The sequence below is a fragment of the Calonectris borealis genome, chromosome 4 (assembly GCF_964195595.1).
Source record: "Calonectris borealis chromosome 4, bCalBor7.hap1.2, whole genome shotgun sequence".
Classification (NCBI taxonomy): domain Eukaryota; kingdom Metazoa; phylum Chordata; class Aves; order Procellariiformes; family Procellariidae; genus Calonectris; species Calonectris borealis.
In genome coordinates this window covers 60511052-60538903 of record NC_134315.1, presented here as the reverse complement: position 1 = coordinate 60538903, position 27852 = coordinate 60511052, and the positions used below count along the sequence as shown (strand labels likewise).

General features: G+C 41.4%; 2 protein-coding genes across 20 annotated transcripts in view; one reads left to right on the top strand and one right to left on the bottom strand.

Moving 5' to 3' along the window:
- On the top strand, positions 1-23941 carry INTS10 (integrator complex subunit 10). 14 transcript variants are annotated; one of them, XM_075149773.1, is made up of 18 exons: positions 1-167; positions 1247-1314; positions 1576-1679; positions 2711-2850; positions 3734-3815; positions 4135-4275; positions 4701-4872; positions 5319-5488; positions 9041-9174; positions 9738-9891; positions 10552-10634; positions 11465-11617; positions 12752-12860; positions 13241-13320; positions 13794-13956; positions 17481-17574; positions 21572-21649; positions 23554-23941. In XM_075149773.1, the coding sequence occupies exons 1-18, from the start codon at positions 39-41 to the stop codon at positions 23708-23710; spliced, it is 2211 nt and encodes a 736-aa protein (XP_075005874.1). In that variant the 5' UTR covers positions 1-38; the 3' UTR covers positions 23711-23941. The 14 variants fall into 14 exon arrangements, with proteins under 14 accessions (XP_075005874.1, XP_075005873.1, XP_075005872.1 ...); XM_075149772.1 differs by having other exon boundaries at positions 9735-9891; XM_075149771.1 differs by having other exon boundaries at positions 9726-9891.
- The window catches only part of HGSNAT (heparan-alpha-glucosaminide N-acetyltransferase), a 23341-nt gene continuing 17480 nt past the window's right edge, over positions 21992-27852 (bottom strand). For 5 of the 6 annotated variants that reach the window (XM_075149791.1, XM_075149786.1, XM_075149789.1 and 2 more), the window contains 4 exons: positions 26760-26837; positions 26573-26643; positions 26321-26433; positions 21992-25293 (listed from right to left, as the gene is read on the bottom strand). In XM_075149791.1, the coding sequence (XP_075005892.1) occupies positions 25112-25293; positions 26321-26433; positions 26573-26643; positions 26760-26837 (444 nt within the window). In that variant the 3' untranslated portion in view covers positions 21992-25111. The remainder of the gene's footprint in view (positions 25294-26320; positions 26434-26572; positions 26644-26759; positions 26838-27852) is intronic. The other variant, XM_075149787.1, reaches the window with a different exon arrangement.

The following is a 27852-nucleotide window of genomic DNA, read 5'->3' as shown; positions in this document are numbered from 1 at the left end:
GCGCATGCGCGCCGCCCGGCGGCCGGGCCGGGAGCAAGATGTCGGCGCAGGGGGATTGCGAGTTCCTAGTGAAGCGGGCCCGCGAGCTGGTGCCGGGGGACCTGTGGGCGGCCAAGGCCTGGCTCATCACGGCGCGGAGCCTCTACCCCGCCGACTTCAACATACAGGTAAACGCCACCGCACCGGCGCAATATAAAGGCGCGGCGCGCAGCTCCCCCACACGGCCTTGCGCCGGCCGCTGCCTGACTGACTGGCGATTCGGCCAATGGGGGCGGAGGGGCGGGGCGGCCGGATGCCGTGGTGACGGGGACTTTGCAGCGCCTGCAATGACGCCGTTTCGTCCGTTACTCACCGTGGCGGCTGCGGCAGGGCCCTGCTAGGGGATGCGGAGAAGGGCGGCTGCCTGGCAGGGGCCAGCCCCAGCACCCATGGCAGGGGCCAGACACACCGCCCGGACAGGCGTCCGGGTCTAGCACCCAGCTAGAGGCCTGGCCCGGCATCCCCAGAGGGCTCCGACCCAGCACCCATGATAGGGGCCGGGCTCAGCACCCGTATTTTGCAGCCGAACGCTCCTTTGCAGACTTTCTTTGTCGCGTTTCACTCCCTCCTGAATGCACAGGGCGGCTGTTGGGAAGCGCAGAGCCGTGCGGCGGCGGTGCCGCAGGTGCCCAGCCTCTCACTGGGGTGTCCAGTGGTTAAAAATAAAGCGGCAAACTTGTAACTGCTCGTTGTGTTTCACTGCAATAAAATCCACTCCTATGACTGCTTTGTGAAAGAGGTGAAAGTGTTGTTTTTTTAATAACTGAGGGGAAGGTCCTTTTCTGCTTCTTGCACATGATGAAACATTGGGTTTGCTGTTGCAAAAAAACGTCATTTCTAACAGACATTTAAAGTACCTCTCTTGCCTATGGCTTTTGTAATAGGTTGGGTTTTTGCATTGCATTTGACTGGAAACAAAACCTGATCAAGGAACTCTTTGAATTCTCACTAAGTTTTTTATTTGTGTAAAAATAAAGCGAGCATGTTAATGTTAGAGTACTTATTGTACAGAAGTTTATGCCTAATTTAATGTGTGATTAGATAGTCTAAACTCAGCTCCTAATTTCTACAGCAAATCTTGCAATCCTTTCATTTTCTGTTATTCAGACTGCTGTGGCAAATTTGTGACAGTTTTTTAGAGTGGCAGGACTAATCTGATTCATAAATGTATTCAAGAAAGCTAATGTTCTGTTCTTCCATCTTGCAGTATGAGATGTACACTATTGAGAGGAATGCTGAAAGGACAGCGTCTGCAGGCAGGCTGCTCTATGACATGTAAGTAATCGGAGCTGGAACTCTACAACTATGCCAGGTGCTTGTTTCCATAAATATCAGTGTTTCCAAAAATATAATGTGAGTGTTCTTGGAAATCCGTGTGGATAAATTAAGCAAAAAAGGTCTTATTAATTAAAAATAAACAGTAAAAAGGAAGGTTTTATTTTCCATTTGCCCATGCACCTTCTTTCGTAGAAAGGTTTTGTCTTGGAAACAGATTTTGAGATCATTGTGCATTCCTTGCCTCAAACTTTATTACAGGTTTGTGAATTTTCCAGACCAACCTGCTGTATGGAGGGAGATTAGCGTTATTACATCAGCATTAAGGAATGACTCGCAGGATAAGCAGACACAATTTTTAAGAGGTAAGGATTCTATTCAGCGTATAGGGAGAGTCCTGAAGGAATCTAAAGATAAGCCCTCTGGTTACATGTCTAGTGTGGCAAGTAAATGTCAGTCTTTCTAACCTTGCTTGTGGGTTGCACATTTTTTTGCTCAGTTCAGCCTTAGAGACTTCATTCAGTATGTTAGGCTTAGGAAAGCAACGGGACATGAGAAGCTGGTTCCCATTGCTTTGTCTCTGATATGGGTAGACTAAATCTGCCAGAACAACAAGCACTTAGAAAAGAGATTGTATAGGGAATGACTGGAATGGGACTTATGAATCATCATCTCACTGATTGCAGAGAACAATGAATGATCATAAAAATGGGGTGAATTCGTACATATGAAGTGAGGGTTATGAAAATGGACAGTGACCGGAAGGGCTTGGCATTCACTGCTGGCAACCACAGGCAGTTTTGAAAGCAGGATTTACACCTGAGAAATTATAATCTGCTGTTTGAATACGTGCTTCAGAAGCTCTAAGGATAAGCAATGTGTAACTCTGCATACAGGCTATTCCAGTTAAGGAAACATTTGCTTTTTCATGGGGTGTGTTTATTTTTCAGAGAGAATACATAAAGCTTCCAGGGAGAATATGTTGGTTTCTTTTTAGTGTCTCATTGGAAGTTTAAATTGAAAATACTATCTTTTAATAATGAAAGTATTAATTGTAGAAGTGGAATGTAAGTAAAAAAAATACATGAACATTCTTGGAAAAGCATCTTAAAATGTCAAATATTTAAGTATTAGGATTTTCAGTATTCCACTCATTAGCAGTCTTACTTGTTAATTCAAGTTCTGTGCACCCGAATAAACACAGAAAAATACTCATATGATCTTCTCTGAAAGAAACAGACATTTTTTTCCAGGCATAGATATTAAAAGCAGAAAAAAGTATAAGGAAATCTTTTTCACTCTGCATGGCAAGGTGATGTTGACTACTCTTTTACCCTTTGTCAGTCACCTTTACAATTCAGACATAGCAAGTTAAATATTTTAATTTTTTTTTAAGGATTATTTGAAACCCTTCCTGGTCGGGTCCAGTGTGAAATGTTACTGAAGGCCACAGAGCAGTGTTTTAACACATTAGAAAGGGCAGAAATGCTACTACTCCTTCTGCGACGTTTCCCAGAGACTGTGGTGCAACACGGGGTAAGAGAAGAGAAGCACATAGTAACGATTCAGGATATTGGCATTCTGTTTCTTGAGATTTTGCTGAAATGTATTTTCCTTTGCCTAGTGAGAGGGTGAGTCTTTTTATTCATGTTTAATTGCGGCTAATAGTTCAGATTGCTGTATCTTGAGGTTACCACCAGGAAAGAATTGGGCAGAAAACAAATGGAAGCAAATAAAACAATTTTTTGTTTTGTAAATGCAAAAAATATTCCATGCTTTTTGAAAAAGCAGAATAGCACAAAAAAGAGCGTAGAGGAGTGTTATGGTCTAAGAAAGAATATTGTTTCAGCTTTTTGTCAGTAAACTCTCATTGAGGGCAGAGTGCTTTGAAGTTATGACTAGACTCTAACAAGCAGCGTGTGTGCTTTGACTTACGAAACTACAGCTGGAGCTCTTTAAATGATGACCTACTTCATTTAAGGACAGTTTAAGGATAGTTTAAAAATAGTTTAAAGACTATGAAACCTGTTAGTTCTGAGACTGACTTACACTAACACGTTCTAGCTCGTACTAGCATCAGGCAGAGTGCGCAGTCAGTTACTAACTACAGCTCAGGTGACAAGCTGCAACTTTAAGGCCTGGTACTTCCATGGCTTTCACCTGTCTGTGCATGTCTTTACTGATACAGTTGCATGCACAATTTTTCTCTTGGTCTTGTTTTGCTATCTTCTGGCATTGCTTTTCACCTGTTATTAAGTAGGGATAGTTTAACTATGTATTTAGAGGCTAGCACATGCAGTTGCCCTATAGTGAATTGCTATTCATGCATCCACTGAATTATTGTTCAACTCCATTGAGTTGCAGTTCAAAAAGTTTCTAGGACTGGTCCAGTGTTTGATTTTCACCTCTGCTTACACAGGTAGGCCTTGGAGAAACGTTATTAGATGCTGAAAGTATTGAAGACCAAGAATCCCCAGTGAATTGTTTTAGAAAATTATTTGGTAAGAAAATATTAATGTTCTTGTTTTATTATACAACTTTTTAGTATGGCAAGATTCTGAGTTCAGTAAATTACTTTCAAGATATTAAGATTAGAAAACCGCTTTAGTCAGAAGAGGCCCAGGCCACATTAGGCCAGGCTAACCATATGGTACAAATTGGTATTACAGTCATTCATGTGAGGTTCTTTGTGATCCTTTGAGGTGTATGGTCAGCCAGAGGTGGAGGCTTACATTGCTGATTGAGAAACCTTACTTAGGACAAATAGAACAAAAAACCCCACAAACCTAAAGGTTTTTTTTGGTTTGTTTTCTATTTTAGTTTGTGATGTTCTTCCTCTAATAATTAACAACCCTGATGTTCGACTTCCTGCCAGCTTGTTATATAAATATCTGAATAAAGCAGCGGAATTTTATATTAACTATGTAACTAGATCTACACAGACAGAAAGCCAATATCAAGGTAAGAATATTTTTACAAAATTAACCTTTCTTAGAATGTATTTTAGTATTACAGAAGTGACGTCTGTAAATGAAGAATGCATTACTTTTATGTAATGTATCTCGTAGACAAGGATTAATAGTAGTATTTGACGTTTCTTAGTTCTTTGATACCAAAATACGTCATGATGCTTCAACTACTTAGTCATGATGCTCATGATGCTTCAACTTATGTACTGAGAGGTAGGACAAGATGTCCAAGATCTCCTTATCCAGCCTACCAGCTCTCTTGTACAAGGAGGCAGAAATGCCTACTGCTCCCTGTTGGCCTCAGTAAAGAATGGTTAGCCTGAAAGCTCCGATGTACGTTTTTACATGTCTCCGTCTTGAAAATAAATCAGTTGGTTTGATTTCTTTATGAAGAGAAAAATGTGCTGGTTTTCCTAGGTTCACAAGATTCCTCTGATATTATGTCTCCAAGCAAGCGTAGCTCTCAGAAATATGTAATAGATGGTCTCACAGAGAAATCATCCCAGATTACAGATCCTTGGGAGAGGCTATTTAAAATATTGTCTGTGGTGGGAATGAGGTGTGAATGGCAAATGGACAAGGGAAGAAGGTGAGAAATGTGTACTTTTCCAGGTATTTCTTCTCAAGGAGAATTTGGGGTTTTAATTCTTAAGGAGATGGGTTGAAGAAAGATTTTAACATGAGCACATTTTGTGTAAATTCAGTGCAGCTTTTCTTTCAAGACTGTACAATGTAAAGCAAAAACATGAATCCAGGGAACACTTTCAAATTAGTCTCTAAACTAAATCTTTGTTGATGGAAGCCATGCATAAGAACTATAGTACTGTGGGGTATCCTTCCCTAGGTGCCTCAGCAAAGAGACACGTGGTAAATGTTTAGTGAAGTTTCACTGGCGTGCATTCCCAGCCTCCACTGACTGGCAGCTGGGGAATTTCCTCAGCCAAAACATCAAGTTTTTCATATTCACTGTGCATTCTTTCCTTTAGTTTTGGAGTCTGTGTAACATCCTGAATTCTTTTTGTCTCTCTTCCTCAGAAGTTTTGGTGATATTTTGCATCGAATGAAAGACCTCTGCAGGTATATCAGTAACTTTGATAGTGATGCACACGCGAAATACAAGAATCAAGTTGTGTATTCCACGATGTTGGTCTTCTTCAAAAATGCATTCCAGTATGTCAGCAACATCCAGCCATCGCTCTTTCAAGGTTAGTTTCTAATGTTTCAGCTTCTGTAAAGAGTTCTTTGTGATTTCATTGCTAATGTCTGAAAGATCTTTTCTCATTAGTCTTTTGAAACTGTCATCTGACAAAGTGACATGGCTCTTTTTTAAAATTCTCCCAAGCCATTAGTCTTGCCAGCAGAAGTAGTTCATGACAACTGCGGTAGTGAATCAAACCAAAGATCAATCTAACTTAGCATCGTGGTTTCAACCTTGACCAGCAGCAGTTAGTTGTCTAGCAAAGAGGAAAGTAACAGACCAGATGTTATGAGAAACATCCCTAGGGTTGATTCCTACTTTTCCATCAGCATCATGTTTCATTTTCTCCTCTGGTTGTGTTTCTTTGAAGCTGACATTTTCGTGGCTTCCTTCAATCAAAAGATTGTACAAAAAGCTTCCACAAAATAAGTGAAGATGTTTTTGCATTAGGAACACACAATAAATTTATAATTAATCAAAGAAAAACTGAATAGGAAAAGATTTCCTGAAATTCACAAGCTTCCAACTTGCCTTTCTTTGTATAGTTTAAGCATAATCTTTAAGGTGTGTTTTGCACATTAATCCCAATTTGTAATTAATTTGTAAATTGAACATTTAAAGTATGAATGTTACCTGTGCTTTTTCCTACCCACTTAAATCTGCATTTGGGGCATATCAGATTGCTTGGAACACCTTGGATTGCTTCTTCAGGGGTTGCCTGGACTTCTCGGGGATGGCCCAGAGCTGAGGGAAGTTCTTTAACCTTCAGTTTGTTTAGAACTTACTGAAATAAACAGCATCATAAAGAGCAATTTTCAACTCTTAATAGTGTGCATTTCCTGCTTCTTCGCTCACTGCTAGGGAATTCGTTGCAACAATAACAATTGTCACCATAGGTAATTAGTACTTATTAACACTACAATTACTTATTCATGATAAAATTACAATTTTAATTCTGTTTGTTGTATTCATAAGTTTCATGACAATTTCCTGCATGGAGCAAATCATCATTTGAGTAATGAAACAAATGATGAGTTTTAAACAACTTTACAGAAAGTTGGGTAATCAGTTGAACAATGTCAGTAGATAGCTAAGCTCAGAAGACAAATGACATGGCAATTTCTATGCAGAGAAGATGTAGTCACTTTAACAAATACAGGAACTAATGGAGTTGAGTTTTTTGTTCTATCCAGAAGAAAGAAGAGTTATGGCGGGGCAGTGAGATACTTTAGCTGTGCATATAGTTTTAGCTGCTTGATGCTGAATTGAGGAAGAAAGGAAGTAGAGCGCTGGTGAAAATGTTCCTTTCTAAGTTGTACACCAAAAAGAGAATGTATACTGAGATAGCAGAGCGCAGTCCCTTTGGTGCAGGACTTCTGGTACCCTCTGTCATTTACTCACATCAGGAAAATATTTCCAAGACATCTCTTACTCATTTCTGCTTTAGCATTAAAGTCCAGTGGTATTCAGTGCCTTTCATATCCTTTCTATCATTACGGTTTTTCCTCTTCTTTGGAGGGCTCACTGTAGAAATGTAGAATCCTACATATTTTGGAAGCGTAGTGGTGGGGAAAAAAGCTGTCTCCTCCTTAATCCAGTAGCTCTGAGCTTTGATCTGTGACTTTCTTCTCATGTGCATGGACTTGCAAGAAACCTCTTGAGAGAAAACTTTTCAATGAATTTCTCTTACATAATTCATATCTGCCTTGCTGGAGACTTGAGAAATGAATGAGGCAATTCACACCTCTCATAACTTTAAGGCTGCCTGCAGGCTTGGCAGGAATTGCTATTTGGGCTGATGCTTTTAGGGGTTTATTTATAACTCTGTGCTAGAAATCAATTAAAAACTCTGTAAGCGTAGATTCTAGAGCTCGGTTAGACAGAAAAACACAACATTGCTCTTTGTATGGCTGTGTAATTTTCAGTAATGTAAGAGAAGGTTTGCAGTCCAAGTCAACGGTGAGGTTAGGTTTTGTTTTGGTTTAGGGCTGGAGGTTTTGGAATAAAGGCTACAGTGCACTTGCCTGCTACTAAGTAGAGAACATTTCTTTGGAAAGCAAAGCACTTAACTGGTATTCATTCAAATCAGTATGAATAAAAGAAAAACCCACTCCTTTCTTTTCAGGTGTTAGAAGTAGGCAGCTCTTGAGATTCTAGTCATAAAACTCTTCCAGCATCCCAGTGGTGGTTCTTTCATACCTGTTTCTCATGGATGCTATTTTCTACATTATGATTTGGCTCTATTTTCAGTTCACACAGGTTAGATTCCAACACAGTGGAATACGTGATGGTACAGGAGAGGTGATTTCAATGTGTTGTAGCCTTTGTGTAGGGGACATTTCAATGGTGGTATTTAGTTTGAACCTAGTCAAAGGAGATAACATTATTTGATAAGTATGCCAGGTTGATTGTTTCTTGTAACATTAACTTCTGTTGTAGTGGACTGCTTACACATCGCATCTGAGTAGATTGGAAAAGCTTAATAGGGTTCTTTTATGTCAAGAGATGAAATGGATTGTCCTTGTACTAAGCTCTCAAATTAGTTCTTTGCAATTATGAATGAGGCCTTAGCCTCATACCTTCCTGCAAATAGAAGAAATGCACATACTGAAAATACCTGTCCGCACTGTTGTCTTATCTGGTAGAGATTTCAAAAAGGGAAAACAGATTAATGGATTTTCCCGTTCCTTTATATTTCTCTTTGTCTGAGCTTTGCACATCTATATACAACTTCATTGTGCAAAAGGAGAAAATGTTTTCAGAAGGAAAGCTTTCTCAATAGTGGCCATGTACCAATGTTGTTTGAGGTTAAGAAGTGCTGCTGCTATTTATATCTAATGAAACTTAAGCACCGAGGTCTGAAATAACAGGTACCAGATCCCACCGGATGTTCTGTGACACCAGTGGAAGTAGAAATTATTCTTCTGTGCTTCAAAATGAGGCTTCTCTAGAGGCTTTGGGGAGTGATGATGGGCTCTGGCAGTCAATTAAAGGTTTAATTCTGTACACTGAAATCAGTGGGGGCAAAGCTGACACGGAGTGATCCTACTAGGGAAATCTTGTGATAAAATACACTCACTTCTTTGAGGCATCAGTGCCTGTCAGCATATTGCTTTGGTTTCTCATGAGAATGTTTTGAGAATATTGCTGTGCTTTGCCATGTTTGTGACTGTTAACTTCAGAGTCATTTGTTCTGTTCACCTGTTGAATAGTTGTACTTATATAAAAGCAAATAATGGTTGATGAGAGAACACCTGCTGCCTGAGTATATCTTGTGACTGCTCCGTAAGAAAAGGATTCAAAGATATGCTGAAGCTCTCAAGCAAACTCTTGTGACATCTGGTAAATGCATTCTGACCTTTACCGTAAGGCTACTTTGAGAAAACCATAGCTTTACCAGCATAGTTTAAGCTTATAAAACTTAAGTGAATTAATTTCAGATTGTTTTCTCTAGCATTATAATCATTGCTTGTGAAGGAAACAAAACCAGCTTGATGTAGGCATGAGACCTTTCAGATCAGTTTAGAGCAATCTTGAATTAATTTATATTTAAATCCAGGTCCAAATGCTCCAAACCAAGCCCCACTGGTTCTTCTTGAGGATGTGACCAACATCTATGGTGATACAGATATTGATCGTAACAAACACATACACAAGAAGAGGAAACTTGCCGAAGGAAGAGAAAAAACAATGGTAACTTTTCTGGACTTCTTTGTTCGTAACGGGAATGGCATTGGTACTGGAATTTAGACAATAGTGGTTTTGACACAGATGTAATAGACATATTTTTAGAGCTACCCTGGAATAGCCATTTATGACCACAATTTGCAAACAGATTTTTTTTGGCTAAAGCTAGCAAGAATAAAACAATTTTTGTAGCAATTGCTGTAGACATGTATGTGCTGATGTGAATCCTTTAACTTGAAGAAGTTCAGCAGAGACTGCAGCAGCTGTTAAAAAAGGTAGCTATAGCAGTCATATGTTCTACAGCTAAACCTCCAAATTAATTGACTTTTCATGATTAGAACTGAATACTGTTTATCACGCTATACCACTAAGTTTCTTGGTAGCAAAACAGTTTGTTCTATTAAAACAAGCTAAGCGAAGTCACTTAAAAGCACTTAAACTAGGACCTTGGCATCTCTAGTACAGAATTGTTTTCTTGTGTTCAGTGGAACTTCTGTTACTTTAGAGTCCTTTGAAATAAATATAAATTAAGAAGTGAATCTTTTTGTTTCATACTGACTCTTAAGCAGAGCTCAGATGATGAGGATCCTTCTGGGAAGGCACGAAGTCGCCATATTACAGTAAACAAGGCAGATCTTGCAAACTCTATTGAAGTATTAGAGAGCTTTAAACTGGCAAGAGAGAGCTGGGAGCTGCTCTATTCTCTGGAATCACTTGACAAAGGTAAGGCTAACTGCGGGCAGAATTGCATTTAGGCTTCATTGCTGTGCTTAGAAGTAATTTTACTGTGGCTAAAATAGAATTCCTGTCATTGTGAATCCTTAAAATTGAATTTACTTTGGCTCCTGAGTATTTTTGATCCAAGTTCCAATAAGAAGCTTTATCAGTTGTTGCATTTCTAAATATTTTGTTCCTGGATTTCGTTTCATTGTTCATGCATCTGTGCTTATTTACCCCCACTTCTCTTGGAAGCAGCTTTTACTGAAGGAGCAGTTGGTTAGTAGTAGTGCTGATAATACTCGGTGAGGATGTGCTGCTAATGGCTGCTTTAGTTCATGCTTAAGAAGTTGTGTCTTTACTGTGTCTCTCCCTTTCTGATAATATCTGGTGTGATAATCTTGAAAACAAATTTCTCTTCTAAAAAGTAGGCAAATAGTACCACCTAGCTGCTTTTAGATTTGTTGGACACTGTGAAGAGAAGTATAATCAAAATATGATTGTATAAGAAGAGAATGTCCTATATTTGAAAGATTTCACACTCCTCTTGTTTTGGTTTTTCATTTTTAAATTCAGCTATTTTTTTCTAGATAATTGATTTTTAACCCAAAGCTGTGAAATGCTTCATTTTCTCTTTTACTTTTTCTTCTCTGACCACTTACACAGAGTTCACCAGAATTTGTTTGTCATGGAAGACAGACACCTGGCTTTGGTTAAGAATCTTTCTTACAGACATGATCATCTACCAGGTAAAAAAATAAAGTAAAAACTAGTAAAAATTACACCATTGCTCTTCCTTCTAGTGAATAGCTGTTCTGATGAGCCAGTTTGACTGCTTTAAGTGTCTACTGATTTTATCCTTTAAAGCATGACCCTTTTGGGGATGGAATCATACCATTCTTACCACAATCTAGGAACCCTACTTAGGATATTCCTGTCGCAATAACTGTTCATTGATTCCAGCTAGTTTTGGCATATGGAGAAGACCTCTGCATTTGCATTTTGACCAGTAGATATAGTGTTATGGAAGAAAAGTGCATTTTATTAATCTGTCAGTGCATTCTATTGGAACACAATCAGAGAGAAGAATTTTCAAACAGCAGAAGATTTTAACATCTCAATTAAAATTTATCATTCTCCTCAGAAATTAGGCTGACTGTACTCATTCCAAATACCATCTATAGAACAAAGCTTGTTCTTTTATATTTTTCCTTTGGGGGGGTCTTTTATTTTTGCCTGTACTTGTACCTGAACAAGAGCTATTTCAAACTTCATCAGTCTAAATAAAGCAATGATTATTTGAAGAGCATGATTATTTTTTTCAGTTATAAATGTGATTTTGTAAACAGGCTTTTTAAAGCAGAATTCTGTTTGTTTTCTCACTGCCTTGCAAGTGATCGATCCACACTCCTGTACACAGCACATCACTGGACCGTGTTCTGCTAGATTGAAATTTTGAAGCCCTGTTACTTGGACATGCTCTGTTTTGAAAGCTTTCTGTAAGGGAATTTTTATTTCTATCTTTCTACCCATTGTGTACAGAAGACCCTAACACTGTCATTCTGTATCTTTTTTAAAGGGGCAGTACAAAAAAGCAATTAGCAGCCTACATCACTTGGCAGCTCTTCAGGGCTCTCATTCTCCACAGCAAATTACAGGACAAGGATCACTAGAACATCAGAGAGCGCTAATCCAGTTAGCAACGTGCCACTTTGCCCTTGGAGAATATCGGGTATGTACAGCATTCCACACACTGGTCCTTCATCATCTGGCCCTGTGGTTCCCGTTTGTCTTCTTCGTTTGAATTTTCCCGTTAGCCTACTTTCAACAGGGTATCGAACATAAGCCAGGGTCTACTGAAAAATCCATGCTTCACAGGGAGAAGAATTGCACTTCCTGCCACGTTAACTGGCTGTCCATTAGCACCTCTCTTGTGTAATCTATTTGGTAGTTATGATTTGGGGGGTTCAGTTGTGATTTTCCATAGCTACAAGTGTTTGAGTTGTCTGTAAATTTAACCTTAAATTCAAATCCCTTAACTTTACTGAAAAATTTTTAAATATTGAGGGGAAATTCTTGGGTATAGGCTTCTGTGTCAGGGGAAAGAAAAGGTTTATAGAAAAGAAACTTCTGTGATCATCTTAGAAAATAATTAGTTATTAACCGACAGTATAAGAGACTCCAGAACAATATTGTCTGGCCTGACCTCTGAACTTGCTTTACCTTTGCAATACATATTTTGTGGTTTTAATATTACAGGAGTGCATGGTGATCTGAGGTTAGTTAGTGTCAGCACTAATAATAAAGGCTGGGTCTCTTAGGATCTAACGTCATCCTAGTACTACTGGACAAGTCTTTTTGTCCCTTTCAGTTTACTACTTTTTCATTGGAAATGTGATAATAGTTCCCCACAGACCTCTTATTGTTTCTCGGAAATAGCATTAAAAATTCATTGCATTTCTGTCATGCTGTCAGATTGCCATTTTCCTTTCTATTTTTACTATGGACAGAACAAGCTTTTAAAAACTATTCTAAGAATTCATTTGAAAACTTAATCCTTCAAAATAAAATAGTTTTTGATTGCAGTTGTATTGATCTTACACTCTTGAAATGAAGAATGCCAATACATATTTTTTCACAATTCAGATGACTTATGTAGGCTCTCAGAGATTGTTTAATTGTAAAATTGTCTTTTTGCTCAGCCAAACTAAGTTACGCATTAGGTCCACTCAAGTTCTAGCAGAGAACTTTATCATTGTTTTTGCTTTTGCGGTGTCTGAAATTTTTAATCATTATTAACATATCTGAATTTTAAGAACTTTAATTTAGGCTTAGCATTATCACGTCTCTCTTCTTCTTTTTATAGCAAACATGCGAAAAAGTGCTTGACCTCATGTGCTGTATTTTACTTCCAGTACAAGAAGGAGGTAAAGTACAAGAGGAGCAACCTAAAGTAAAGTCTAAATTCAGGAAAGGTATGGAGTTGCTACTACCCTAAACTCAGTGTCAGGTCAATTTTAGTTCATGTGTTTCGGTTGAGTATATAATTCTTCTCTTTTTGTATTATGAAAAGGGAGGAAGTTCTTTATCCCCTCTTGTTTTTGTGAGTGGTTTTCCTGTTGGTACCTATTAAAGTATATTGGTGACAAAGTCCTACCACACGAAAAGAGAAATTAAGAAAAAATTTTAAAATGTGTAACTTCACATTTTGAATCATTCGTAATTTACCTTCAAAGTTTTCCTCCCTACCTGAGATTTGGCAATTGTAGATTCATTTTGCTCCATTCTAATTTCTTCCAAACTTAGATAATCATGAGACCCCTAGAGAAGAGTATGATAAACTGTTCTGTTGCAGGGTCTGATTTGAAGCTTTGGCCATGTACCAGTAGAGCTATCATGCCTTACTGCCTTCATCTATTGTTAGCTTGTTTCAAGGTAAGCTATAGTCAAGGCTTCAAATTCTTTTGTGTTTCTAAGGCCTAGTTTATGTATCTGAGGTCCTGAAACTGCATGGCCTTACCCGGTGGTGTGACTAGGTGTGAAGGGCTGTGCCTCCAGTGCTTCTCACCTAAGTGGGTTTGTGGAGGGTCTTTTTTGGGGGGGGGAGGGAGTGTTGATGGAGAAGGGTTTTTTCTCTCATTTTTTCTCTTCAATTCGGGCAGAAGAGAGAGAATTAATCTCAAAATATTTTTGTCTGTATTCAGACTTCCCTTATAGGTCAGTGGAGAGAATTTGGTATTTTGGCTGGAAATTTCCAACCTATTTTAAATATATATATTAGGGCGAATGAAATACGCTCCTAAAGAACTTCTTTTATATTTGCACAGATATAGGTGAGATGAATCCCATATATTTATAAAAGCAACATGGGTTTCCTGATTGTCTCAATGTCAATTTTTTCCCTGAAGCTCAGAGCTTTCACAGACAGCAGAGATGATATGGCGCTGGGCCACGTAGTTGTTCTGCTTCAGCATGAGTGGCCGAGGGGTGAGAACTTGTTCCTGAAAGCCATCAACAAAATCTGCCAACAAGGAAACTTCCAGTATGAGAATTTTTTCAACTATGTCACGAGTATCCTTTCTCTAACCAAGAATGTCTTTCACATCCAAAACTATGTGCTGGGGCGTTGAAAAAGCTGTTAGATAGTTTCAGCAGCAGCTCTTTCCGTGAATCATATTCTGTATTTATTTCTAACCATGCAAGCCTCTTGTAATAGGTGGCAGTGCACAAAGGACTACGAATATGCCTCCTGTCACCTGTTCTGGCACTTGAGAGCACCCTTAAGTACATTGCAATTGTACTTCCATTCAGAAAAACAGCAGCAGCTTAGGCTGCTCGTGCAAGTGACGGCAGTCTTTTCAGTAAGATATACAGGGCATTATATGACAAGGTTTTTAAGAAAAATGATAAAGCAGTACCTATGCTTCAAAGAGTTGAGTGATTTTGGCTATCGTTTATGAAATGCTTTGTGTGGATTCTTGGGTTGAGTAAGATAATGAGCTATGTCAAAGTTCATGCAAAGCATATCTGATTTCTGTATTCAGATACGTGACATATGCTTTGATCAGCATACACACACGTGGACAGTTTAGTGTTTAACCTAAATAGACATCCAGCCATGGTCTCCAGGAAGCAAGGGGTCTTACTCCTATCTGAGACAACTGAAAAAGCTCTAGAGTTAAAGGAAGAAAAAAAAAAAGAAGAAGAAAAGCTAAATAAAGGACCAAAATAGAAGACGGTGGTATGTGCCACCATGGTGGCATTTCCTTCAGTCCCAGTCTCAATATAGAATCATAGAATCATAGAATCATACAGGTTGGAAAAGACCTCTAAGATCATCATGTCCAACCGTCAACCCAACACACCATGCCCACTACACCATGTCCCTAAGGGCCTCATCTACACGTCTTTATAATAGCTCCAGGGATGGTGACTCCACCACTTCCGTGGGCAGCCTGTTCCAAGGCCTGACCACTCTTTCAGTGAAGAAATTTCTCCTAATGTTCAATCTAAACCTCCCTTGGTGCAACTTGAGGCCATTTCCTCTCGTCCTATCGCTAGTTACTTGGGAGAAGAGACCAACACCCACCTCGCTACAACCTCCTTCCAGGTAGTTGTAGAGCGCGATGAGGTCTCCCCTCAGCCTCCTCTTCTCCAGACTAAACAACCCCAGTTCCCTCAGCTGCTCCTCATAAGACTTGTGCTCCAGGCCCTTCACCAGCTTCGTTGCCCTCCTCTGGACACGCTCCAGCACCTCAATGTCCTTCTTGTAGTGAGGGGCCCAAAACTGAACACAGTATTCGAGGTGCGGCCTCACTAGTGCCGAGTACAGGGGCACGATCACTTCCCTGCTCCTGCTGGCCACACTATTTCTGATACAGGCCAGGATGCCGTTGGCCTTCTTGGCCACCTGGGCACACTGCCGGCTCATGTTCAGCCGGCTGTCAACCAGCACCCCCAGGTCCTTTTCCTCTGGGCAGCTTTCCAGCCACTCTTCCCCAAGCCTGTAGCGTTGCACGGGGTTGTTGTGACCCAAGGGCAGGACCCGGCACTTGGCCTTGTTGAACCTCATACAGTTGGCCTCGGCCCATCGATCCAGCCTGTCCAGGTCCCTCTGCAGAGCCTTCCTACCCTCCAGGAGATCAACACTCACGCCCAGCTTGGTGTCGTCTGCAAACTTACTGAGGGAGCACTCGATCCCCTCGTCCAGATCGTTGATAAAGATATTGAACAAGACCGGCCCCAGTACTGAGCCCTGGGGAACACCGCTCGTGACCGGCCGCCAACTGGATTTAACTCCGTTGACCACAACTCTCTGGGCCCGGCCGTCCAGCCAGTTTTTTACCCAGCGAAGAGTGCACCTGTCTAAGCCGTGAGCCGCCAGCTTCTCTAGGAGAATGCTGTGGGAGACAGTGTCAAAGGCTTTACTGAAGTCCAGGTAGACCACATCCACAGCCTTTCCCTCATCCACGAGGCGGGTCACCTGGTCATAGAAGGAGATCAGGTTGGTCAAGCAGGACCTGCCTTCCATGAACCCGTGCTGGCTGGGCCTGATCCCCTGGTTGCCCCGGACATGGCTCGTGAGCGCCCTCAAAACCAACCGCTCCATGATCTTCCCCGGCACTGAGGTCAGGCTGACCGGCCTGTAGTTCCCCGGATCCTCCTTCCAGCGCTTCTTCTAGATGGGCGTCACATTGGCGAGCCTCCAGTCATCCGGGACTTCCCCAGTTAACCAGGACTGCTGGTAAATGATGGAGAGCGGCTTGGCAAGCTCCTCCGCCAGCTCTCTCAATACCCTCGGGTGGATCCCATCCGGCCCCATAGACTTATGAACGTCCAGGTGGCATAGCAGGTCATTAACTTCTTCCTCTTCAATTATGGGGGGTTTATCCTGCTCGTCGTCCTTGTCTTCCAGCTCAGAGGGCTGAGTACCCTGAGGATAACCGCTCTGACTACTAAAGACTGAGGCAAAGAAGGTGTTGAGTACCTCAGCCTTATCCTCATCCTTGGTGGCAACGTTGCCCCCCGCATCCAATAGAGGATGGAGATTCTCCTTGGCTCTCCTTTTGTCATTAATATACTTGTAAAAGCATTTTTTGTTGTCTCGCACGACAGTGGCCAGGTTGAGTTCTAGCCGGGCTTTTGCCTTTCTAATTTCCTCTCTGCACGACCTAATGAGATCCCTGTACTCTTCCTGAGTTGCCTGCCCCTTCTTCCACAAGTGATAAACTCTCCTTTTTTTCCTGAGTCCTAGCCAGAGCTCCCCATTCAGCCAGGCCGGTCGTCTTCCCCCCCGTTCTTCTTTGGCACATGGGGACAGCCCGCTCCTGCGCCTTTAAGACTTCCTTCTTGAAGAACGTCCAGCCTTCCTGGACCCCTTTGCCCTTCAGGACTGTCTCCCAAGGGACCCTCTTGACCAGTGTCCTGAGCAGGCCAAAGTCCGCCCGCCGGAAGTCCATGGGAGTGGTTTTGCTGGCCCCCCTCTTTACTTCACCAAGTATCGAGAATTCTACCATTTCATGGTCGCTAAGCCCAAGCCGGCCTCCGACCACCACGTCTCCCACCAGTCCTTCTCTGTTTGTGAACAGCAGGTCAAGCGAGGCACCTCCCCTAGCGGGCTCGCTTACCAGCTGCATCAGGAAATTATCCTCCACACACTCCAGGAACCTCCTCGACTGTTTCCTCTCTGCCGTGTGGTATTTCCAGCAGACGTCCGGAAAGTTGAAGTCCCCCACGGGTTATCAAAGCCCTGGTTTGATAACCTGCAATGCAGGAAAAGGAAGTAAAAACAACCAGGGAGTTTGTTTGGAGAGAGGAGCTTTCTTTACCTCTGTCTGACTGTACATGTGAGAAATGAAGAAAGAAAAGAAATTGACTGATGTTTGTATTTTGCACTTTAAGAAAAGCCATTTGTCATGAATTTGTGGAGGATTAGGAATACATGCTGTGATCTTCTTTATCACTTTTAAGAATGAGATACTTCAATAGCTGTTAATTTTGACTGTCCTTTCAGCAATGTGGCTTCAGATGTGAGGCATAAGAAGGAATGTTCTCTATCATTTTTTCCCTACTCAAATCTTTAACGTTTTCTTCAGATATTGATATGTTGGAGGAATTTGCTTATTTAAGAACACAGGAAGGAGGGAAAATTCATCTGGAACTGCTGCCAAATCAAGCAATGTTGATCAAGTAAGGATAAAAAAGCATTTACTGTTTTCTTTGACACAAAAAAAAAGGGAGTATGTTCTGGTTGTCTTTGCTTTCATGTAATCTTCTGGATAGTAAGTTTGTCATGTCTTTGAGTTTAAATTTAAGGAGATGGCTAAGGAGTTCAAACAAGGCCATGAGTTTCTTTTTTTGACTCTCCTGCTGATCTGTGAATTCTTTTTTGGGCGTTTTTCAACTTTAAACTCCTACTTTTACAGAACTTTATTTTTAAGTGTGGCATTTGCTTTAGAATGATTCATGTTAAAGTGGTTACAGTATTGCTTTTTCAACCAGATACTTGCACTTTGCAGGCATTCTTTAAATAACTAGGCATGAGTGCAAGGTGGTGTTAATAATTTTGCTGAACAGTAATGCTGAACAGAAAGCTGTATTTGTTGTAAACAAAGTTATGAAAGACCACTGAATGATTAAAAACTTAGGTATAAAACGTAAATTAAATTACACTCCAGGTAAACTCTAATAACCTTTCTGTCAGAACTAGCAGGTCATCTCTTGCTATGTACATAACAAGTTTATTCTGCTTAGCTTATTACAAGATGCTGAAGGAAATTAATAATTTGGATTAATTTCCTAGGTGTTCTTAGTTTTGAGTCAAGACTGAACAAGTATCTGCTGCAGGGTTTTAGTGGCAGAATGTTTTGGAATATCCTGGTTGTTTATTAGAACTAGTGGTATTTTGCTTTATAAAAGGGGGACTGCTAAAGTTTGTTGAAATTCCAGTTTGAGTCAGTGTATTCTGGCTATTCACTAACTAGAAATGGGCTAAAGTTTTCAAAAAAATGGGAGCCTAACATTAGACAACTGGATCCAAATTTGGACTAGCAAATAGATTTTCCAGAGTTCTGGGTAACCAACACAAAAATGAGATACTAGGTGTAATTAAAGAAAAGAAAAAGAAATACAAGTGCTTAATTGCGTGACAGAGAATTTTCTCTATTAAGCTCTAGATTTTCAAACTCTTACCCTTGCTATATCTCACTGCTTGTAACCAGCTGTATGAAAACAAGAATCAGGATATGCTTCACTACATGTGATATTAAGTAATAAGCTTTTGTCAGCAAGAGGGCTTAGCACTGAAGACTACGCCTGGTAACCTCTTAGCTGCTATCTCAAGTTAGTTGCAATAGTTCAGCGCTATTTCTCTGCGTCATGGCTTTTGTTTTGATTGGCATGGTAGCTGTTACTTACTGTTCTGACCCCACCAGTCAGGCAGTAGGTAGTGAGCAGTGTTTCTAGCAAGACAGAAATCTCTCTTTGACTTCCTTTTGACCAGTGTTATGTTTTCTGAATGATGGAAATGCTTGTAGAAGAGAGGTCCATTTCTTTGTGCTTATTGAGCCAAAGCGGTCAAATATCCCATCCAGCTGGAAAAGTGTACAGCGTCTTTTATGTGGCTGAGATGTGTAGGACAGGAACTACTTCATCAGAGAGCTGATGGGAGGGAGAGTTCAGGGCTTAGGCCACTAATCGGAGATGACGTCTACTCTCCTGGTACCCCAGATACTTTTTTAGCTGGACTGGCTGTGAGGCTCAGGGATGGTGTCACCCAACAGTGTTGACCTCAGCAGTACTGGTTAGCTCACGGCCTCCCCCAGCTGGGGTTTTAGATAAAGTGCACCAGCACAGCCCTGTTTCCTGGGACAATGGTTGGTAGGCTCAAAATCTGTGGACTGACTTTCATCTTTCAAAACTATCACCAGTTCTGGTTGTATGAGCTGCTGCACCATCCTCCCAATAATTGGCAGAGGCAGCTCAGATACTGTTCAGTCATGCACAGGAAGACTCTCTGAGTTTGCCACAGCAGCCCAAAGACGAAGCCGTTGCTCCTTTGCCTGATCTTTCCTCGGCATAAATGTACATAGCAATCCTGCATCTTAATTGATGGGAAATGTATTACAGATATTACATGTTTTCTGTAAGGACAGCTTTTTGTTTCGTGACTTACAGGACATTTTCTCCCCAGGTGAACTCCACATTCTTCTTCCAGTACTTTTCCTCAGTACCTTATACTTCGTAGGAAATTCTTTTCATTTTTCTGAACGCAGGAAAGCAAACTGCAATGTGGTTTTCAAAAGCTGAAGTAAGATCTTGGTAGCCTGCAGACTTGTAATCGGGTCCTGCAAAATATATATACAGCTTGTAAGCTTTCCCTTTGCTTGTATCCATTGTGGGAATATGAAGGTTCATGGTTTTGGTTTTAACTGGTGATATAGCCAGATCATTCTGTTTGCAGTGTCAACAAGACTTCTACGATGAGCTCTGAATTCAACCACTAAGTGCTTTTGAACTCCATTCTAGACAAGCCAAGTTTCATAGTTTTACTGATTATACATGTCAGTAGTGGCAGTATGTTAGCTAGTGAGGTTAAAGAGGAAAAGAACAATATGCAAGAAATGACTGATTAATATCGTGCTCCTCTTTTTGATAAATCTTACTCCAATTAGTCTAATCTTAGCCTACCAAACTGTGTAAACTTGATGTGAAAGCTCTTGAGTGTTCTGCCTCTACTCACATTCCCATCACATCTCCCTTTGGGGACAGAGGAGGAAAAGCTCAGTTGGTTTGAAGTGATACTGTCTTGAAAGTGTAATTTTTATTCTGATTGTGCACTTGGGTATGTTTAGTTCTGACTGCAGATCTTGCAACAGTAATGAAGCCACAGTTGCGCAGAACCCCTTTTGCAAACATCTGGGACTCTGGATCAACATCTTGCTGTTTCTTTGTATTTTCTGTTCCCCGTGTCCATTTTTGCAAGTACTGGACTCATTCATGCCAAGAACTCTTGAAAAATTACCTCATTTGATTGAATAATTCTTGTTAATATTTTATTTCAGGTTATTGTAGCTGTATTGTAGAGTGTTTCTGCACTACTAAAACGTCCAGTCTTTATTTGACTTTTATAAGCATAGCTCTCCATCCATATTCATTAATAAATTATAGATACTAACCAAAATGCCCACCAGTGAAATCTGAAGGTAGGCACCTAACTCAGTATTATAGATATGTAAGTGCGAGTCTTGCTTCTCTGCTCCCTTCTATGGTGAACGATGCATTCAGTACTCGGGTGCCTAATAAGATTTAGGTGACATTTTGAGAGGCTTAGGTTAAGAAACTAGACCTTTTCTCTATATACCAAATTTCTCATTTCTTCTTAGGTGAGGCATTGGATTTGCTCTAGGCTGGATGTGTGAGGTTATTATCTTGTGTTATAGATAGCACCCAGAGATAAGGACTTAAGTTCACAGAGAAGACAAACTGTCCTTTAGCTGAGACACCTTTTGGTGGCTACTTCATGTGGCCCTGCTCATAAATGGGAGGTTGCTCTAAGTGGGCATTTGTGCTCTGACATTGTGCCAACCTCTAACAGCCATTTTTATATGCAGTTTGAATTTGAAAAGGTGAAAAAGGCCATCTGTGGGCTAATGAAAAGATACTTAGGCAACCTGTAACAAACACTGTCATGTACTCAACTTGGCCGATACCTGCTGTGCATGCATTCGGCTTGGGCTCAGCAGCAAATCCCTTAATTCCACGTTGTGGGCTCTCCCGATTCACTGACGTGCTCTTGCCAGCTCCGCAGGGAAGTTGTGGTATCTGCAGTGCTTCTCTGATTAAATCTTTCCTGATTGACACGCTTCCTGGGAAGAGCTACGACAGTTCATCGTAGTACAACTGTGAATTGTTTTTGCACCTACTGCTGTCCTTTCTCCCAGTGTAACTGTCCAAAAATACGTGTATATATTTAGACCACAGTTGCAGAACAGCCTTGCAATGAAATCTGGGGATATTTGCATGTTTGATGCTGTTAGGGTCCTGCGCCCCTTCGCTGCTCGGTGGTCATATTGCTCTGTGGTCTCACCCCAGTTCTTTGTTGCTCCTTTTTCTGGAGAGTTGTTTTGCACCAGAGGGGGAGTTGGCGTGTGGGTGTTTGAATGCTGCTATTTGCTGTTTTTTAAAGGACTTCTAGCCCTCCCATGGGGTTACTGCAGCAGGAATTCATACCTGTGCTACAGCCCAGCATACAGACTGCTGACAGGTACCAAGTGGAAAAACCCCGCTCATAGTGTGCTGTGTTTTGTCAACATGTTTTACTGCCCATGGTTTTCAGCAATTTGTTACTCAATATTTATCTTTTTTTTTCTCCATTCGTGCCCACATTGCCTGGCAAACCATGTTGTTCTATTATAACATTTATTTTTCTTTTTCCCATAAGTTGCCAGTATCTGTGTCCTTTCAATTTAATAATCATTGTTGAATTTAAACAGAAATGCAGAAATCCCCCAAATGATACCAATGTTCAATCACGTTATTAGCAAAAGTATAACCTTTTCTTTTCAAGACACTGGTTACTAGATCCGTTTGTAGCTACTTTTCTTCATTTAAGTTGTTCTGAATTCTATTTTCTGTTTTCCAGCTGTTACATGACACACATCTTCAAAAGTGCTGCTGGCTTGTTCAGTAGCTGTAGGTTGCATATTCTCCTTTAGGTTGTAACTGACCATAACACTCAGCTGCCAGCAATGTTTAAGACAGTAAAGATGGAAAACAGGGCTTATCCCTTAATCTGTGAATATGCTGGAGTATTTTCAGTGCAGTTTTGCTTCACTCAGCCTAGCTTATGAATGAATTGCCCAGTAGTCTCCAGGCTAGTCTCTTCTTTGCCTTTTCCACGTTACAGAGGTCTCTACTGTTTTGGCAGAGAAGTCTCTTCTCAAATGCTGGACTTGCTGATTTAAGTGAAGGTGGGGTGGTATTGTTGGTGAGGGTGATTCTCAGACTTTTCCCTTTCTCGTTTCCAGCATCTCTAGATTGCCATAGATGCCCTCACCCTTTATTTTTCATTTCCTTTCTGTCTTTCAGTGTGCTTGCTGGGTTTGGTCCAGCTCTTCCGTTCTTACCCATGACTCAGGACTTGTCTCAATGTTAGCATTATGCTTTTTTTCTCTAATTTAATTTATGCTGCTCCTTTAGTAGTGCTAGGGCTCTCATTTCAGGGCATATCTTTTGCTTCTCTTCCCAAGTAGGGCTTGCAGGTAGATATTACAAAGTCTTGATCTTAACCAGTTCTGGACAACTGCAAGTAAAGTGTAGTGCTTTGGCGCTGCAGAATATTGTTTTAAGGACAAGATTTAGGTATCAAGTACTACAGGCCAGCGTGAGGACAAAGAACTGTTCATAAGAACGGCCTTTAACAAGGCAATGTCCCAAGAGTTTCCCCAGCCAGCATCGCTTTAGCTTGCTCAGTAGCTGGACCTTTGTTCTGTTTGAAGACAAGTCCTGAACTTCTGCTCAGAATAAGTGTAATCCCACAAGCTGGCTTCTACTGACACAGACTCACAGCCTGGCTTGACTTGGGCTTTGTGTTGGCCTGTGAAGCGTTCACTGTGCCTTTCAGTAGTCCAAGAGTTACCGGTGCCCACAGGATTATACAGCTCCTTCCTGCACTTTCCTACTGGTACAAGATGCCCTCTGCTCTTTATGGTGGCCGACATCTGTTCCCTTCCTCCAGAGAAAGCAGGTTCATCTTTTCACTCTTCTTTCAACTCCAGCCATTTATAGAAGTGATTACAAAGAGGAAGTGGCCTGGGCAGCAAAGGTAGAGAGGAAAAAAAAAATGCCTTTCCCCAAGCAAGGAGAACTCTGTACATGCTGGGTTAAGAGAATAGCCAGAACAGCAACTTTCTTTTTCCCCCCAACAGTCATAATCAAAGCAGTGAGAGCATAGACTTCTATGGAACTTCTAACTGTTGAAAGACTGGTAAGCTACTAAACACGTGATTTTTAAAAAACAGCATAGTACAGGCTATTTGGCTCTCCTTATATAAACTCGGGTATGGACAGTAGATATATAGTAAGTGACATGCATCACCTTTTAAATTACTGTAGCGTACCAAATAACCGTTATTTGATTTTGTTTGTCTCTCTCCTTCATGGCTTAAGGCATCATACAGTTACCCGGGGTATAACTAAAGGAGTGAAAGAAGATTTCCGCCTGGCCATGGAGCGCCAGGTCTCGCGCTGTGGGGAAAATCTCATGGTGGTCTTGCATAGGTTCTGCATTAATGAGAAAATACTGCTGCTTCAGACTCTTGCTTGAATGGACTGGACCATGACGCAATGTCTCTTACGGAAAGAGGGGAAGGCTCTTGATTGTATGAACAGCAGCGTGGCAGTGGAAAATCACTTGTCCAGAGAGTCAAAGAAGTTCCCTATGAGTTACAGGTTCTGCAGAACACAAACACTACTCAGTGTTTGTTCACCGCTTAGTTTTCTTATGTGGGTAGATCAAACTTTATAAATAAAACTTTGTTTAAGAAGTCTTCTGTAATGTCCTATTTGTTTTGGGTGTTTTTCCATAAGGTGTGTGTCTTAGTTCTTTCCATCTTTATACATACACAGAGAACATAGCAGGGTATTTCACGTTTTTTATTAGTACTAGTTTGGAAATCACAGAATGAGTGAATTTCCTGAGTTTCCAAAAACTATCATCTTACATTGAATTGGTCTGCTATCTCTTCCTTTTTGGCTGAATTCGACCTGTATTGCTGGTTTTCAGATTCAGGGCCCCATTTATAAAGAGGATTGCTTTGATCGAACTTTGGTAATATCCAAATGATTATACAAAGTCAATAGGAACTGGCCTTTCTGCACTCTTAGAGTGTAGCACGTGAAACTCGGACCTCATCCATGCTAGAGGTATGTAACACAAAGGCCCAGAACATGCACAGACGGGCTGCTAAACCGGTAGCAGCAGCATGCTGATTAATAAGCCAATAGCAGAGATCTTTGGCAGCAGGCTGCGGCAGGATCCTAAACCTTAAGTTTTTGATCCAAGACCAAACTGGAAGAACACAATGAAGAATGATCAGCTGAGTCACCACTTTCCGCACACGCTGTAGCACACAGGTGCCCCTGAGCTTTCCCAGACAGTCACTGCACTGCTGACCCAAATGCAGGGCTGAGAGTGCTGCCAGTGCTCCCGAGTCAAAAAGGTGGCCGAGTTAAATGTGTGCCAGTAGCCGGAGTGGCGCAGGCATGCGGCAGGTGCCAAGGGTATATACAAACCCCAGACCACGTGAGTTAGGGGGTGCCTTGTCAGATGTGACAACGGTTACCACAGTCCCATGCTGAGAACCCCTTGCAGTCACCACCCAGATCCCTTGCAGTTCCTTTCGTAAGCACCATCAGGCTGTCTTTGCCCAACTGTTGCAATATGTTCAGTTTCTCTATATGAAGGAGGGAGATCAGTAAAATATTTACAAAATACAGAAAACAGAAAGAGAGCAACTGCAGCAGACTAGTAAGTTTTTGCTAAATAGAAAAATACTGTCCCTTAAGTCACATAGAAGTCTTGATGACAGCTTCCATGGCACTGTAAACTTGAACTAGTATCCCTTTTTAGTAATACAGCCTAGCACGAATGGCAGTACTTCAGGCTAATCCACCTTATGCACTTGCCCCATCAGAATCTAGGCCCGCTGCACCTTGACCACCTCTATCAGATTTTCCAGAATATTCTTCTTCTGTAAAGTAAATATGATATTACGACCCAAAGAGTTGTTGCAGTGAGGTTTTGAGTCAGATGCTCTGCGTGGGATTGACTGTCTTGCATCTTCCACTTAAAAGGGAAATAGTTTTCAAACACTTCGTGTCCGGTGTAGACCAGGATTGAGTTCATTCCTGAAAGTAAGCACAGGTCATACCATCTGAAAGAGCAGGTATGAGCTTGCTTCAAAGTAAGCAGGCAGAGGGCATGCCAGGCTTATGAAACAGAGTGGCACCGAGACAACGACAGCTAATCACAACAGCTAATGTTACTTGCCCCAAAGATGCTACACACGTGTTTTCAAATACAATCTGAGGGGTTCTCTCCTCCAAAACATTTATTGAAAAGAAATACAAACAACCTATACGCTAAATTGAAAATACAACCAAATCCGTATCCTGCAATTTTATTGGCAAGGAGAATAATCACAGTTATTGTCTTCAGGGTGGCTGAGTGCCAACCTATTTGGTCAGATCTATTGCCTTTACAAACAAATGCTGACTGCCCTTCAAAGCCCTGGGATTTCTGGTAGGAGATACGATACCATGCTGTCACCCTACCCATCTTCCTGTCCAGAGACCAGACACCAAAGCTTCTGAAAGGTTCCCTCTGCTGTGGGTTTGCATTCTGTACTCAGATGTTTGTCAAGAGCCCAGTGTGGTTAAAACCACAGTGGGATGCTTCGGAAGGCAGGCTTATCGAAAAACAGAGACAGAACCTACATAGCTGCCCAGGGGACTTCGTCTTCCACATCTTCAGAAGTGGTATTACTCTGTTGACAGGCCTTTCAGTTTCCCATTAGGTTACCCAAGTCTCAGCAGTCCTTCCAAAACCACCTACGAACCAGCTGTGGTATTTTGCTTGGTACTAGGCAGCTGTTCCCTGGGACCTTAACTCAAGACCAAACTGAGAACGGTAATTTGGCAATAGCAGCTTCCAGCCCTCATTTAAAGACCTGACAGTCCCTCTCTCCTAAATATCTGGTCTCGAGTGTCCCAATTCTACGCAAAGATTCAGCTCAAGTTAATCATTCTGGCATCCTTCTGCTTACCTCATTCTAAATCCCAACTCTTTTAAAGACAAGGGAAGCGCAGAAAACATAAAAGTATCAGTGCAGAAAGAATTGGAAGGAATACGGCTTCCTGCCGTGATTTTACTGACCTGGGTAGAAAAACGGAGCACCCGACCACAGTCTCTTGACATCCACAAGGTAATATATCAGCAATAAGAGGATGAAGGCAAAGCAGCTCATTGTTGTCACATACGATATTGACCTACACACATTTTCAGCAGAAAGATTATTTAGAGAACTATGTGATACAAACAGATCTCAATATAAGAAAGGTAAAACATTCTCCAAGGTAAAATAGTACTTTAAAAAAATCATACTAAAGGTTGTATCTCTTTGCTTACCATAAGTTTTTGTTTATGGGAATAAACCCTTCTTCTTTAGAACATTTTGTCAAGATAGCAGAAATAATTCCCTGAAATAGAAAGTTGCTAAAGTTTATATAACCACTGCAACATGTTTCAGAAATACTAAGTTTGCGTTGCATAAAAATACATGTCCATTAAAGAGCTACGTAACTATCTGACTTACCATTACTATGCTCCATATGAAGAACCGACTCATAATTTGTTTGTGCTGGTCTTTGTAGAACAAGATAATTTTTCCTGCCTAATATAAAAAGAATACAAAAAAATGAATTAATGCCCATAAATGTAACTACATTTCAAGAGCTTGATACATTTGCCACCAGCTACCTGTGCTAAGACAGAGAACGAGAACAGGATTTATATCAATTAAGTGGCTCAAAGGCTCAGAATGGGAACTCTTTGCAAAGAATGGACACGGATGGGGAAAACATGTAAATGCAACCCACTCAGCAATAGAGGTGCACCTTTTCTCCCTTCCTTACCATGTTAACACTGAGGAAGGGGACAAGGAACTTTGTTAGGTTAACACAATGTGACTGGAGCTCCATCTCCCTCAGCAAGGATTGCGCGAAGGAACAACGCCACGTCAATTCCCCAGCCAGCCCCAACAGCGTCTCCACAGCGCCACGTCGCACCCTGGCCTGCTGGGAGCACACGCTCCTTTTCACGCACCACCGAGAAATGTGTCCTGATGACTCATTCCGTGTCACGCTTCTGTTCCAAGCTCTGCCCCGCAGAGACTCCCAATCAATTTTTACCCAGTGCTACATGCGGTAACATGCCTTTCCCAGCACAAGAGTTTCAGTTTGGTTAACGGCCGCTGCACAGACAGAAAGGCCAGCAATGACTAACTAGAACTGCATCAAAAAGCGTCATGATACCCTATCTTAAAGTGGTGAGCTGTGAGCTTTTGATGTTGGTAACACTAATGTCAACCCCTGCCTCCCTTGTGTCTGGGAAGGTGAGCACACCCATAGCACCTATGCAAGACGGCTAACACTGCATTCAAGCAGAAAATTAGCAACGGGGAACACGTACAGCTATGACCTTCAAAACGGTATGTTTAAAATGAAGCTGTGAAGTCTATGCGTCTCTTGGCCCTATTTTCCAACATGCAGAGCCAGCCTACTCCCAGCATAAGCCCAACCTTAAAACAAGCAAAGGAAGTTTCTGGGTGGATACTTTGCAAAATTCTTGTGTCCGTCCCGTACAAAAACTGAGAAAAAGTCTTGGTTTATCTAATGCAAGCTACTGCC

Excerpts from the sequence above, each read along its gene's own strand:
- INTS10 (XM_075149771.1), top strand. The coding sequence starts at position 39 with ATGTCGGCGCAGGGGGATTGCGAGTTCCTAGTGAAGCGGGCCCGCGAG. Across the intron at positions 3,816-4,134 it reads TTGTTTTAGAAAATTATTTG|TTTGTGATGTTCTTCCTCTA; the intron begins GTAAGAAAATAT and ends TTTCTATTTTAG. Across the intron at positions 5,489-9,040 it reads CCAGCCATCGCTCTTTCAAG|GTCCAAATGCTCCAAACCAA; the intron begins GTTAGTTTCTAA and ends ATTTAAATCCAG.